General features: G+C 48.0%; 1 protein-coding gene across 2 annotated transcripts in view; it reads right to left on the minus strand.

Moving 5' to 3' along the window:
• Positions 1-10560, minus strand: part of CACNG2 (calcium voltage-gated channel auxiliary subunit gamma 2) — a 53642-nt gene extending 43082 nt beyond the window's left edge. Inside the window, exons 1-2 of one of the 2 annotated variants that reach the window (XM_051608215.1) lie at positions 10219-10560; positions 9526-9671 (exon numbers count right to left, since the gene is read on the minus strand). In XM_051608215.1, coding sequence (XP_051464175.1) covers positions 9526-9667 — 142 coding nt within the window. In that variant the 5' untranslated portion in view covers positions 9668-9671; positions 10219-10560. Of the gene's footprint in view, positions 1-9525 lie in introns of both variants that reach the window. The other variant, XM_051608214.1, reaches the window with a different exon arrangement.
• Between the last annotated feature and the right edge of the window lie 4919 nt (positions 10561-15479).

The raw sequence follows: 15479 nt of genomic DNA on the forward strand, positions 1-15479 counted from the left end.
AGGACACTGGTGGAAAGAATGAGAGAAATTGAAACCGTAAATTTAAAAAAGAAAATAATGAAGCTAGGAAAGAGAAGTATTAGGCAACATCTTCATGAGGAAATAAAATTTCAGGAACAGGTTCTTTGAAATTTACTGGTTACAATGGACAGGTCACAGTAAGGTTGCAGGAATCAGCAAATAGGATTGGATGAAAAGTGGTTTGATTAAAAGTATTTGGGCTGTGATACTGAATGAACATGACCATAAACCTGGGAAATATTCAGTGTTCAAGTGTGATCCATCACACTGCAGCTACACTGGTGGTATAAACAAGACCTGAAGAAAGAGGGAAGTTCGCTGAGCGATAGTAAATTTAAGAATGAAATGTAGTTATGAAGCAGTGGGAGGAGAAAAATAAAACAGGCTCTAAAAAAAAAAGTCATGTTCAGAAGGAGAATGAAAACTGAGAAATAGGAAGCGAAAAATCAGAAAGGGATAGAAAATCCAGGGGACGGAGGTGGATAGTGTTATTCTTTATTTGACAGAATGTAGACTTTATAAAACAAGCTAAATCAGAAATTTATAGTTGTTCTGCTTGTAGCAAAAACACACATCAGAAAAATTCCTACCCACGGATAGGAGGGCATTGCATTCTCAAGTTTTTGTATACCACCCTAATTTTCTGTTTTCCACATCTAACAGGTAAGAGTATATGCTCCAGGGGAATAGGAGATGTAGGATAAAGTCCATATGCTTCTCTGGGGAGTTATAGATTTGATAGGAACTAGTATAAAAACTTTAGCAGCCTGTGGCACAGAAACAGAACTGGATTTCACCTGTCCTGCAGGGCTTGTTATGAAAACTCTTGATAATGTAGTTTGGAATTTTATGGGAGAGTTTTTCTGTAACACAAAGAGGATAAACGGGGCTGAGAGACAGAAAGCTGTCAGAAAATAAAAGCAATTCAGTGAAAGACAGAAATGCAGAAGGAAGGAAAAGAGAAGAGTGAGTGCCAGGGGGTTCACAGTCACCTCTGCCATTTGACATGCTCATCAGTCCAAGGTGAGGATTCTGTGAGAGGTTTCTTTGTCCCACACGGAAGGCATCCAGGTTGAATTTTTCTGATGAAAGTGAAGACGATGAAAATGGAAATAGTTAAAAAGGGATCGGCTGGTCTGGGTGAGCAGCTGGCATAAAGAAATGCAGAATCTCTTTAACTTTTGGGTCATTGCATCCACTCACACTGGAAGTGAATTTAGCCCCTGGTTTGTCGGGTATGGCGCTGGCACAGCGAGGACACAGAGTGACCTTGGGGGCAAGGCTGTTTAAAGCACACACAGCCTTTCCTCTGCCTAGTTCTCCCCTTGCCAACCCAGACAGTGTAACCAGGGTGGCTCCATCCAAGTCATTGAGGTTGCATTGGTGCAAATGAGGAGAGAATCAGGCCTTTGTCTCTTGTGCATAGAAACACTACAGCATTGTACGTCATCAGGTGCTGGTTCAGTAATCATTTCCACAGATACAAGAGACAAGAGACAACCTCATTTCTAATTTAGTCGTGATAGCATCAAAGAGACCCAAAGCCTATTGCTTCCTGGGAAGCAGGGACTTCAACAATAATAATTCTTCTCACATATATAGCACCTTCATTGCTAACTACTTACTTTATACCCTAGGGTGTGAAGAAAAAGGACTCCGCTTAATTCCATATGCTCTTAATTGCTCTGTATCCTAGATCCTTCCTAGCAAAATATGATAGAAATACTTAAACTCACTGTTAATTTGTCAAATTAGGGCAGTCATTGACACCAGAAGAAACGCAGGGCCTAGTTTGCATCTTACATTGCAACTGCATAGCACAGCATCTAGAAACAAAAGAAATGCCAGACCAAGTAAATCTGAGCTCCATTTAATCCCTGACAAATGTTTCCGGGAAGCGGCAAAAACCACATGGCAGTCAAACAGGGGATAGACTGCCCTTGTGAAATGTTATTCCAGTTTTTATGGCAACTGGCTTAATTGCTGAATTACGAAACACCCAAAATGCTGTTCACATCCATTAGGAGGATGCTTAATTTTTGTGAACTCTGTCATAAATGCCCACTTGCTTGCTAAATGTTGTTAAAACCTTGGCCACTGGAGCTCCAGTGGCAATGAGCTCCACAGCCCTAATACGCATCAAATGAGAAAGCTTGAACTGGGTCTCCGGTGACTCACATCAGGTCCTCTTGTCTGTGTGTTACAAAATGGGGAAATCAAGAGCTACTGATCCATCTTCTCTAGCCCATTCATTATTCAATACAATCCAGTTGCTTTCCCTCTCATTCACCTCCTTTTCCAGGCAAACACATCTAGTCTTGCAGGCTGCCTTCATATAGGCAGTCTTTCCTCCTCCTCCTTGTCCCTTTCCCCCTTTTATGAACCCTCTTCTGACTTTGCAACCCCCGCACCTTGGATGGCCTTTACTCCTGCACTCTCTGCAGTCACCCTGGCTCTACTCCTTACACCTGGGCACTTGCTGGTGGCGGGTTTTCCGTCTTCAGCCATGTTCTGCACTGGGCCACCACCAGCTGTAACCCTGTTTCTGGCATCCAAGGAGCTGCTGTGATCCATGTCCCTGCATGGTACTCAATCCCCCTTTTACCACCAGTCAACAGTACCCTCTGATCCGACTCTCTGAAGTTCATTCAGCTGATTATTGAGAGACCCCAGCCCCATTCACATCACCCCCTGAGGGTCTCCTAAGAATCTCAGAGAAAGTCATCCTCCTGTAAACAGCTTGAAAAGGACGACTGCTTGCTGAGATGTTTCTTCCTGACAACTGGAGATCCTTCACTATAGTGCACAACAACTGCCCCAGGCTTATGGCTTCAGAGACCCTTATTTTCCATTTGGATCCTGGCCTGATCCATGTCTGAGGGTTGCCAGGGAGGGTATTTAGGGCTGCTGTGAGCTCCTTCCAGCCCAGTTGCTGGCTGCATGCAGATGAGCCAGCTCATCAGCTGAGCTGCCAGTGAGCCCTCCAGCCACGGGAGGTTGGAGGCAGCAAAGTGGAGGGATGTTGGCTTGACCACAGGCAATGAGCAATGAGGGGAAGAGGAAGGAGGGGCTTGGGTCTGACCCCCCTCAGAGATAGCTGGGCTGCCCTGAGGGCAAGAGAAAACACCAACAGCAACCAGTGTCATACACTGCTTCAAGGAAGGGGGACACTGGACAGAGAAAGGAGGAGTGGGAGAGATGGAGAGAGGTTGGAAAAGAGTTGCTTAAAGAGTGGAGAGGCAGCATAGCTCCCAAAGGATGGAATACTTCATCTGGCGAGGAATGACTGTATGTGAGATAGAGGAATGCATGGGGAAAGAGCAGAGGACAGGGAGATGGCAGGAGCAAAGAGGACAGATGAGAGCAAGGACAAGATAACGTAACAGAGAAAAGAGCAAGGGGGATGGGCCCCAGAGAATACGGAGAGAATCAGGGAGAAGTAATGAAGGAGAAGCTGCTTTTGAGAGAAAGCACAGAAGAGACATGAAGATGAAAGAGAAAACTAAAGAGGAAAAACAGGGGAGGGAAAAGAGAGCAAATTAAAATGGAGATGGATAGAATGAGTCAAAGATGGAGGGCAAGGAAAAAGCTGGGGTCACACAGGCAAGGGAAAAATAACTTTTAGGTGTCTTCTATTTACAATGTGTTCTGTGTATGCCTGACCTGTTCTGCACCCTGTGTTTCTCCTGCCGGGGAGCTGTCACCCTGGGATGGAGCCTGCGGGGAAGGACAAGGAGCAAGAGGCCTGCTGCTAATCCATTCCTTTGGCAGCAGTGCCCTTCCCTCTCCGGGAGCCCCCCTGCAGGGGGGAAGGTTTCATGTCCGTGGAAGGCAGCAGAAGCAGCAGCACATCCCCTGAACAAGGAGGGCAATATGGAAGAGAGAAGCAGTGCAGAATGGAGCAGCGAGGGCTCCCTCTGGGACAAACCGGGTATGCTTGATTGGGAATCTGCTTTTAAAACAGGGACAGGGGGCAGAGCCAACTGAGAGCCTGAAATGCTCCCTGCTGCCCACCCCCCTCCCCCCAGCAACCTCCTTGCTACTGCTTTTAAATTAAATAAATATGGAAATTCTCCTGGCAAACCTCAGCAGTTCTCCTCCCCCAAAACTCTAGCTTAGATTGTACTGAACAGCAGTGAGGTGAGATGGGGCTCAGAGGACTGCATGGGGAAAGGGATGGGTTAAAAGGGAAACATTGCATAGGAATAGCTCCTGCTCTCCCTGGCAAAGAGACATTTGTTCTATCTCTGTGAAATTTCTTTATACATTACTGCTGCCACACTGCATCTCCATGTCCCTCCCACTGCATTTAGCTCTCACTCTCTTCAGCAAGACAATTTCTGGTGCATTTCAGGACATTATTAACCCATTCCTCTTACTCTGTCAGTAGGAAGATTCATAATTTTAAAGCAATTTAAAAGTCAGTTCCAGCAACTCCCTGGTGAGGAGCAGCATTTCCTTGTCAAATCTTACAAAAGAACTGAGCTTGCAGGTCTCAGACCCTCAAATCCCTACCTTCTTGGTGACTTACAGTCAGGTACAGTCAAGTGTGAATTTAAGCTGAAGGGAGAACCAAACCCACCCAAGTGGGGTGGCTCCTGTGCAATTCTCCCTTGTCATCTGCCACCCCACTTTTAAAAATTCTTTATCCTCCTCTTCATCCAAGGCCTGTCCAGTTCTGTATCCTCCTTCTCCCCAGCAGATGCAATGCCAGCAGCAATCAGCCAGGTGCCGAACCATTGCCTCCTGCTGCATCTCAGGGCTGTGCTAGGCTGGTCCTGAACTGCGAAGACATGGAGACCATTATTTGATCTACTCCTGTTTCTACTGTGTGTACAGAAAAGCCCCTGGATTAGGACAGCAAGAGCCAGAAAAAAGGACCCCAAGTACATTTGTGGATCCTTGGAAGTAGGATGTCAGGCATTTCCACAGCACAAAACCAGGGATGCTGACAGAAACGAAGGGTAAAAGAAAAGAAACTGGGAAAGCTAAGAGGGAAGATAAAGAAAAAGCACTCATATGATAAGTGTGAAAGGAAAGCCATGGCTCAGGAGCAAACGGCAGTGGGAGAAGGCAGTGTGAGGAAGCAACGCAGCGCCAGAATTGTCTGGCAGAAGCTTGTCCACTGCCTGTGCCCTGCCTCACTTCGCTGTCAGCTCTTCATTTTTGCCAACACTGAAACTGCACTTAACTCTCATGTGCTGTTCAGATATAACAAGCTGGAAAGAGAACAGATCAGCTCATTAATTTTCCTTGGGAAGGGTCTCTAGGCAGGAATTACTTTCTGCACCAACATCCATTCAATTACTTGCCTTCACACCAGTCAGATCTACAGGGATGTCTAACCCCATGCACATCACTCATGCCTGCCTGCCCTGGACTCTTCTCTCCCTCCTTCTCAGTCTAAAAGCCTCCCAGACCTATTCCTTTCCTAATAATAATGACAACATGACAAAACCAATAACCTGCAAATATAAAATACATTTCATTTGCTTGCTTCATAAGACACTGATAAGGCATCGTCGCTCAGTTTTTGAGATCCTGCAGGAGATCTACAGGAGCTAATGAAAGAATTAGACAAGGCATCACTCATAATAAAAAGTGGTTTTAAAGAATTCAGTGCCAAGAAGGAATTAGGCTGGAAGATCCGCAGCCATTTCAAAGTTGTAAGAGGTGCAGTATTAATGTGTGGCATGCGCTTGCAGATCTCAGTTGCTTGGTGTACGTGTGTGTTTGGTGCCTACGCAGCTAAAGGACTGAGAAAGACCCTTTTTCTTAAAGGACAAAGGTTTTTTAATTGCCTCAGGACACATTTGGGCAACCCCAAAGTCTGGGAAAGGATTGCCTTGAGGAAGATTAGGAAAAAAATCAGAAGTGTGATCTGCAGTAATGTGAATTGACACCACTTTTCTCCTTTAGCCCCACAGTGGAACAGGGGCTTGCTCTAGGGATGTAAGAAAAGGGGGAAAGAGAAGAAACATCCCAAATGAAATTCCTCTTTAGAGAAATATAAAGATCTGAAAATACTGACTGGAAGTCAGCTGTAGGGAACAAGATGAAAGAAGGGAACCCAAAAACTGAAATCCTGGGGACCAAATTCTTCAAGAGGAACTTCCAAGTCTGACAGCAGTGTATCTGTGTTTACAACCCGAGACTCCATCCCCATATCCATTTTTGCTACTGCATATCTTGGCCAAGAAGAGAAAAGACAATTTAGCATAATATTTTGAACACGAGGAGTCCACCATTTCTGACAGCCTACAGTGTTGACTAATGCCAGTGTACCCCACATCCCCCAAAATAAAGACAACCTCACCAGAGGCTTCCTGCCAGTAGCAGGAGGCAGTTTGAGCTCCTTCTTTGACTAGTTGCATGTTAAAAATCCTCATACTCTCCTCTTCACTGCCTCCCCTCACCCTATAGACCTGCCCTGCCACCCACTCCAGGCAGCAGAAGCGATGTGTGTCCCACACCCTTTCTCAGGTGCCTTTGCCATAGAATGGGCAAGGTGTGAGCAGAGTCCAAGGCTTTTGCCCTTTTTTACAGCCTCCTGGGACCAAAGCCCTTCCTTCCACAAATCTGCCCACTCTCTGCATCATGAGGAAAAGGAAGTTTTGCTGCACCCTTCTCCCTCCCGTTTGCCAGCAGGCAGTTTTACCAGGGAGAACGAGTCAGCCGGGGACATCTTTCTGATTCCTTCTGCCGAGAAAGAAGATAACCCTCCCTGCAAGCAGATCAGACTTGACAGCAAGAGGCCTGCCATCTGAGGGCTGGTGGGGATATTTGGCTGTGCTGTCCTGGGAGTAAGAGAATGCCAGTCACCAGCCCATGCAGGTTGTGGGGCAGCAGGAAGACAAGCAGGGGCATCCTGGCCATGGCAGTGCCAGGCCTGTGCCATGCTGGCCCCTCAGGCAAACCTGCATCCAGGCCAGGCTCAGCATGTGGCCACAGGGCTGGTTTTGCCTCCTGATGAGACACTCTTGCTACCTGGTCCTTATTCAAGTTTTGGTGCAACCTGTGCCCTCAGGCTCAGGACTCAGAGCTCGTCTCAGCTCCTGCAAGGTGCATTGCACTCTCCTGCCCTGCTTACCGCTTGTGCCAAGTGTCCAGGGGCTGAGGGAAAAGGCCAGCCCAACCTTCACACAGCTGGGGCAAGCTAGAGCACCCTGCCAGCACTGTACGGCTTGTTCTCAGGATGCATTTCATACCCCTCATGCAGGGCTGCAGTTTGAGCCCGTTGGAGCGTATTGGCAGAGCGGGGTGGGGGACCGGGCTGGGGTCTGAGGGCACTTGGGAGCTTTTAATTGGAAGCATCCTGCCACTTCCCTTTGCCTTGCAAGCCGTTTCTCCACAGTGCCTGTGGGGTCCTGTCAGATGTAAAGGAGAAGGAGCCCCGAGCTCCTCCGATCTGACAAACCTCACCCGCCCCTTCCTCCTCCCCCTCAGACCTCGTCCCTCTGGGTACAGCTCTGTGGGCAGATAGACATGATCTGAATTCACTGCCTCTCCCGGCCGGGGTCCTCATACCTCCTGTCTCCACCCCAGCCTCCCTCCGCCCTCCAGCCTGGGGACACGGCTCAGGAAGGGAATTCTTCCCGCAGCCTCCCTCCCCTGCACGGCTTTGCATTTGGACTCTTTTTTTTTTTTTTTTCTTCCCCTCTTCCCTCTCTCATTAATTTTTAATTAAGGAGATGTCTCCTTCCCCAGTTGTAATGAATAGCTGTGTGAAAGGCTTTTCATTTTTTATTAAGCTATATCTCTATATATTTATCTATTTGGAGAAGATGTGTGCGTGTGTGTGAGCGAGTGTGTTTAAAACATCCCCCATTAATTTACTGCTATTGATTTTCTGGCGTGGAGACAGCATATAGTATTCAGCATAGAGCTCCTCTGCAGGATATGTTAAAAGGCAGCAGTTTGGGTTGACAAAGGGCACTAAATGCAGTATGCGTCAAATAGACCATCGCTCAATGAAGTCACTTAGCTATTCAAAACATGTCCAGCCATCACTCAACCGTTTGCACCAAGAACGGGGGGGAAATTCGCGCTTCTTCCCGGACACAACCATTTCCAAACAGCAGCTTTAGCTTGCTTTGGTGAGAGACATTAGGACATACATAGTTTATTCCCCCCTCCCCCCTGCCTTCCATCTCCCAGTGCCGATCTTAGAAAATCAGTTCTGCGGTACCCACTCCCTGTTCTTTCCCATTGGGGAGCTCCAGGCACACCCAGCTCTGGTGGACACTGACAGACACAGACGTTATCCCTGGATGTCCACAAACCCCTGGCAGCCCACCCTCCAGCTGGGAGCTGATTCATAAGCAGGGCTTTTACAATGGGCTGCAATGTGTGCTCGTGTGCTCTCGCCCTCTCCTTCTTGCTACGTGTGTAACAGAAACCACGCATTTACATCGGTCGCCCCTATCCCTCCGGCACAGGCTGAAGACCACCTCCCCAGCCCACACGCACGCCAATAGCAGTACTGAGCAACACACATTGAAAAGTGAATCACTGGCCCCTCTTCTCTTTCCCCCTCCCTTAGGAACGTCTGATTCCAGAAGTTGGCTGCGGTGGTGTCGCTTCTGCCATCAGACATGTCACTGAGTTACTGTTTAGTTTCACCACGTCAGACTTAGGCTGATTTTTTCCATTCAGAGACTTGTTTATATTTAGCCTTTACCGTAAACCTTAAAGAAAAAAAAAAAAAATCACCCCAAACAAAATCCCATCCCTTAACCACAAAAAAACGGGGGGAAGAATCCCAGCCCCAAACCAATCAGCCACCAACTAGACCCCTCTGCACCCAGCCCAGAGAGATGTGATTGCTTACAGACATTACGAAATGCTCGGAACTCTACTTGAGATGACTAGAATCATTAGATTCACCATACGAGGGATTTTGGACATAACAAGGCTGCTTCCTTTTCTCTCTTTTTCCCTCCTAAAGTGAACTCGTAATTGCATCCAAAATGCTTTGCAGTCACCCACTCCCCACATTGTCCCTCACTCCCAGTCTTGTCTTTGCAAATAAGCCATTTGCAAAGAGAGCAATTATTTCACTTTGTGGTTACAGCCGGCGCACAGCAATAATACAGCATTTTGGCATTGCTTTCCCAGGCAATACAAACAAGCTGAAGGGAGGCAGAATGCACAGTTGCTTTTTGAAAGGTTCTCTCTGTGTTTTTGTAACACACACACACTATTATTTCAGTTGGAGGGGGAAAGTGAATTTTTGGGAAGGGTGTAGGAGAGGAAGGTAGGGAAGAGGAAGGGAAAAGGGAGTGGAGCAGAGAATGTTTTGCCTGTCTTCTTGCTTCTGTGCCCTGAGTAACTGAGCTCACCGCTCTTCATCTGTGGTGAAAGGAATGAAGTGAGAAAATGGTGGAATGTGGAGGGATTTATTTGGAGAAAGGGAGGAACATGGGGTGGTGGGAGAGGAAAGGAAAGAGGGGTGTGGGGGGGTGTGGGGGGGTGAGGGGAGTGTGGAGATCCAGAATGAAATACCTTCCAGGCAGCAGGTTCTCCATAATCCAGAATGGGTCATGACTTCCTCGTTCTTTTTGCTGGTTTCGTTCTCACTGACAGTTTTAGTCTTGCAAACCCCTCTGGAGTAAAGCCAGTAGTCGGTCCCCACAGCTATGGTCATCAGGCTGAAGGCAGCGAAAGCACCAACGGTGGTTAAAAGCATCTGAACACCTCTGTCAAAGAGCCCCATAATTCTTCATTATACAAATACCCAACCGCCTTCTGATTCTTGGGGTGTGTGTGTTTAATAAAATAAAAGAATAGTAATTCCGACTAATAATATAATGGGTGTATATAGAGAGATAGGTATCAAAAAAGGGAGGTAAGAAAACCCACGGAAAAGAGTGTAAATTAGAAAGACCACACGGGAAGAGGCTTGCCTTTTAAATCGGAAACGTTCTGGTTGAAATATAAAAAAAGGAAAAAGGAAAAAGAAAAAAAAAAAAGAGAGAGAAAAGAACCAAGAAAAACCAAACAAATAAAGAGAGAATCCCCCCCCAAAACGAGATGCCTTAATCCCTTTTTCTAAAATTCTGGTCTCCAGTTTCCATATGTAATGGCTAATTTGGAGATGGCTTCCACAGTGAACAGGGGAGCAGCAGCAGCATCCTCAACACAATCTCTCATTATCTGGACCTAGACAGTTAGAGACTGTAAGAGCAGAGATGCAACCTTCAGTCTTCTTGCTTAGCTCTGCAGCCTGCGCCATGAAAATCCTTTTCCTTCCCAGTTATCTTCCTTGGGTTTTTATTTTATTTTATTTTTTTTTCCCGGCAGCGGCAGTCGCTCCAATCCTCTCTCACTTTTTTTTTTCCTGCTTGCTTCTCCTTCCTTTCGCTCGCTCCTACCACCAAGCCAGACTGCCCAGTATACTGTAAGCCCTTGATTTCAGCTGAACAGGTGCCGAGGTCTCGCCTCCCATGGCTTTTCCGCACAGCCGCGGCGCTCGCTCCCGGCGGAGGTGGGCGAGGAGAGAGGGGGGCTCCTGAAGGGGGCAGGAAGAGGAGGGCGGGGGTTGGGGGGGGGAACCGGGGAGGAGGAGGAGGAAGGGGGAGAGGCTGCGCCCCTCCCGGGCGGGGGGCTCGGAGCGGAGCCCGGCTGCGGCACCCCCTGCCCCGCGGCGGCCCCCGGCGTCTTCCCGGGGCCCGGTTACCGCATCGCGGCGGCGGCGGCGGCGGGTGCGGCGGTGCTGAAGGACAGCTCCCCGGGCGGCGGGGCGGGAGCGGCGCCCGGCGGCCCGCGCTGGTGCTGAAGGACAGCTCCCCTGCCCGCGGCCGCCCGCGCCCCGCAGCCGCGCCGCTCCGCGCTGCTCCGCGCCGGGCCGGCAGGGAGGGGCTGGGGGCGCAGCCTGCCCCCTCCCCCCCCTCCCCGTGCCCCCCTCCCAGCGCCGAGCCCGCCGCGGACGGCCCCGGGAAGGGTTGCTCGCTCGCCTCCCCTCCCCCCCCCCCTCGCCAAAGAACAGCATAAGCTGGGACTCTCTCCCTCGTTCTGGCTTTCTGCTCCCCCCCACCAGCCGGCAGCTCCGCGCCCCCCGCCCCAGCCCGCCTCGCATCCCCGCCGTCCGCGCCCCAGAGCTGCACGCGCAACCCGCACACGCCGCGGTTAGACCCGCACAAAACTTCGGTCAGGCGTTTCCCTCCCCAGGAGACAGGTGAAATGCGATGTGGAAGGGTAATTTAAAAATAAGCGTTTTTATTGCCGTTGTCGTTGCTGTTGTCATGATTTTCTTGAGTGCTCGCTCTTCGCTCTTCTCGGGTTTCACTGCAAGTTGCATATGTTTGGGTGCTGCTCGTTTTCTGTCCCTCTGCCTCCCCCTGACCAGTGCTGTGTGAATCCCTGCGTTCTGACTTTGTCTTCACAGCTTTCTGTGAAATCCCAATGCCTGCTCCAAGAAGCAGACATTTTGGGAAGATTCTTCCCGAGAAAGGACAATTTATGATTGTTACGATTATTTTGTGAAGGAAGGGAACCAGCAAACCGAATCTCTTCCCCCTCTCCTCACCCCACCAGTGCCCGGAAAGCAATCTGCCTTTCATATCCTCGTTTTACACAGAAAGATGCATGAGCTCAATGGATGCAGAATGAAATTTATCACTGCTTAAGTTTCCTGGGCAGACACTACCCGCTAGTACCAGGAATGTATACAAAATAGTGCAATACTGACATCTAAGTATGTCATAATCCTTTCTCTCTTCCTCAGCAGTATCATTACACCAGGTTAATTACATTAGTCACCTCCTGATTCTATACATGTAGCTGTTCATTAGTGCAACAATCATAAAGAAAAGAAATAATCTAATTCTTGATGCTACCGATTTGGTTTCTCTTTGACCAGATTCATTGTTCAGTGAAAGACAGACCAGAAGAGCTGCTTTAGGTTCACTGCTGTTCTGTGCATGGGAGTGGGGCTGAGGGAAGGGGGTGCTGGGAAGTCGATTCAGTTGCAGGACTTCAGCCACATTGCAATTTCGTAACTCCATTTATTTCTCCTTCTTCTTCCCTCTCTGGGTGCAGACTTGGACTGCCCTTTTGAGGCAGTGTCCCCCAGGACCGCTGGGCATGAAAGGGTCTATAGTAAGTAGCAGGGGGGCTGCTGGCTGCCCTACTGACCACTTCCCCAGTTTGGAGGGCACAGAGCAGGCTGCCCTCGCAGTTCAGACAGAGATAGGGGTATCTACCAGCAAGCACTGAGGGGGTCTGGCATCAGCCACATGCAGATGGCTGGAAAGGCCCCGTGGGAGAGAGGAAAAGGGATAGAGGGAGGGGCGGTAGGGGACACTGCAGCTGACAGATTACACATTTTGGGGGGGACAAACACAGTTCCTAGCCCCACCTGGGGGACTCCTGGCCATACGCTCTGCTACAGGAGCTGGGGGGTCTCTTTCTGCATTCACATTGCTGCCAAACAGCTGAGAATGGACAACAGGGAGGGAGGTGGCCCCAGTGCAACTTTAGCACTCTGGGTACAGCGTGCTGCATGGGTGTGGAGGATGGCAGCTGTGGAGTGGTTCTCTGAACTGTTGTTCTTGGTTCGAAAGAATTTGAGAGGCAGGGAGATGCAGTGAACATCCCTAAGCTGGTGGGAGATTATGGCTCTACAGGGATGGCCTGTGGTGAGGAGGAGGCTCTCTGAGCCTCTTAACTGGGGAAGCTAGAGAAGATCATGTGAGGACCTCTGCTTCCCTTCTGAGACATTTCCACTGAAAAGAAGGAAGGGGCCTTGAAGAGGGAAGGCACAAGGGAGGAATAAGTAATTCTTGGGACTCTGAGCTATTTTCTTTTTGTGTTGGTGCTCGTGTCCCTCCAGCCCCACTCCAGTATTCAATTCTTCTCGTTCTTCAAAGGAGGGTAGAAAAGCTGGGTCAGGAACCTGAAAGAACTTTGAAGTTCTGAAAAATCTCTGAAAAAACTTCAGCTGGCTGTTCTGGCACTCAGATCCATCAGGCACCAACACCACGTGTGGATGGGAAAGGCACTCTGGAAACGTGTGGAGCTCACAGATCCATGGAAGGTGGTCTCCTCAGTTACTCTGTAGTCTCAAAAAAATGTTTAGCACAGCTCTTCTAGTGATGCCACACAAGCAACGTGGCTGAAGTGGAAGCAAAAAGATCTCAGGGCCTTTGAAAGCTCACCCATACTTATACATTCAAAGAGGAGAGGGAAAGAAAGGATGGTGCTGTGTCTGCACTTAGGGGTCACCTGTGTAACCCATGTGGTGGAGTGATTATTTTACTGCCACAAATGGTTGTGTTGCTTTGGGTCAAGGGTATACTGGTCTGCACAGCCAGTCACTGCAGAGGTTGTGGATTAGGGCTTGCAGTGACCCCGACACTGTGAGAAATCACGGATTTCATCTCGAACTGGAAAAAATACCGTGGAAATGCCAGGAGTGCTTATCTTTACATTTAACAAATCCAGTCAGTTAGAGAGGATGAAGCAGCAGCTGGGCCAAATCCAAGACCCTCAAATCAACGCAGAACTTTTGCCTTTATTGTATATTTCTACAGCTTTGACAAGTTTGGTTTCAAGTGGCTACAGCGACATGGGAGGGGCATGTTCTCCCCAAAGAAACTGCCAGTGAAAGAAGGCCAGGTTTGCTGGGTGGTAAATTCTTTAATCTCTGGCTAAGAGAGACCTACAAGGGCTTGGTGTATCTCAAGATCAGGATGAAACAGGGCTTCCTGCCTCACACTTCCCAATTTCCAGAAATAATTCTCTTCCTGCTACCCTACTTATATACTCTTAGACCATTCACAATAATCACTCTGCAGTTCCAAATGCCACAGGAGAAGAATGGAGAAGAATGGAACAAAGGCAATGCAAATGCCAGAATGTCCTGTGTGACTGCTTGTGCCGTGGCTAGATGCTGTGCTGAGATTTCATCTTTTCTACAAAGAATCATTAAAAATGATAATACCAAACAAGAATACAGAATAGAAACACTGTGGCAGATTTTTACAACAGTCGTATCCTACCGAACAGCGCAACGCAGAATGACATCTATAGAGGAGTAAGGAGAGAGAAATTAATAGTCTGGAGGAAATAGAGAGATTTTAAATTACATTTTAAATTACTTGAAATGAGAAGCTGATGAGACAGGGAGCCGCAGGAAGTCTGCTTCCAATGGCAAACCAAGAGTGCTGCTATTTGTGGAGAGAAGGGGCAGCGCTATAGGAAAAAAAAGGGACACAAGAAAGATGCAGGAAGGGATATGAAGGGCACGAAGTCGGAAGCAACTCCATGGGATGGTAATGGAATGGAATAGAGTGCTTGTGGATTGAGTGCTGCAGTGGAGCTTTTCAGCACATAGGAGGAAATCAGACAGCAACAGCATATGAAAACTGGTATCTAGGAATCTTAGTCCTGGGGAGATCAGCTCGGAAGGAGCGGCTGTAATGAGATGTAAAAGAGATGGAGGTGATGCAACTGTATTCACAGGCAGAGCAGAGGTGACAATAGACAGAGGCACCAGCAGAGGAGATGTTAGGAAAAAATAATTGGGGGTTAGGGTGATGATCACAGAACTGGAAGCCAATGGGGCAGAGAAGACTGAAGTGAGATATGATGCAGAAAGAGAATGCATATTTAAGAGATTCCACTGGAGCAAGCTGAAAAAAGTCATGTATCTATATGTTTAGACAAGCAGGAGTGATCAGAGCCATCTCCACCAGCATCAAAAGCTGAGGGTCCCAAAGCACTTAAGAAACACTGTTCACACCATATCTGCAGGCTGCTGGCTTTTTTAGACCAATTTAACAAACTGGCAAATGGAGGAAAGAAGATTGTGCTTTTGCCAGAGAATCACAGGTGAACATGATAGAGATAAAGAGATAAATACAGATGGAAAAAGCCTCAGTGGTTCTCTCTTCTTACCTTCAGGTTCATATAACTTGAGGATCAGCATATAAGACAGTTTAAACATCAAATATTCAAACACTACAGGAGATTAACCTCTAGTGTAACACTGTGACCAGAAAGGAAGAAAGAAGAAGGAAGATATACGGTACAGAGGTCTAACAATTAAAACAAGTAGGTTTCCATGCAAAAGTGGTGCTGGTGCTGCCCTGAGAGTAGATTAAAAATCCTTGTGTTAGACAGGAGTGGAACTCTTGCAGGGACCAAGTATGAGGTTATAAGGCTGCAATATGTAACTCCCTCGGTTTCTGACCTATATTGTCTTCCAAGCTATTTTTTTTTTTTTTTTTGGCAAACAATTAATTTAGCCTTATAACACCCTTACAAAGTAACATGTTCACTAGTTTGAAGAGGCACTGAGGCACTGAAAAATTCAGAGCATAATCCCAAAGCCCACCAAACCATTTGCACTGATTTTAGTGGGATCTGGTTGCTGCTATAAATGAGTTGAGTACTATGGATACCCAAGAAAATCTGTTGCAGATTGACTTTTGAAGCTAGAACTCCTGTGCTTTCTA

Source organism: Apus apus, chromosome 1 (genome assembly GCF_020740795.1).
Source record: "Apus apus isolate bApuApu2 chromosome 1, bApuApu2.pri.cur, whole genome shotgun sequence".
In the NCBI taxonomy this organism is placed as follows: Eukaryota; Metazoa; Chordata; class Aves; order Apodiformes; family Apodidae; genus Apus; species Apus apus.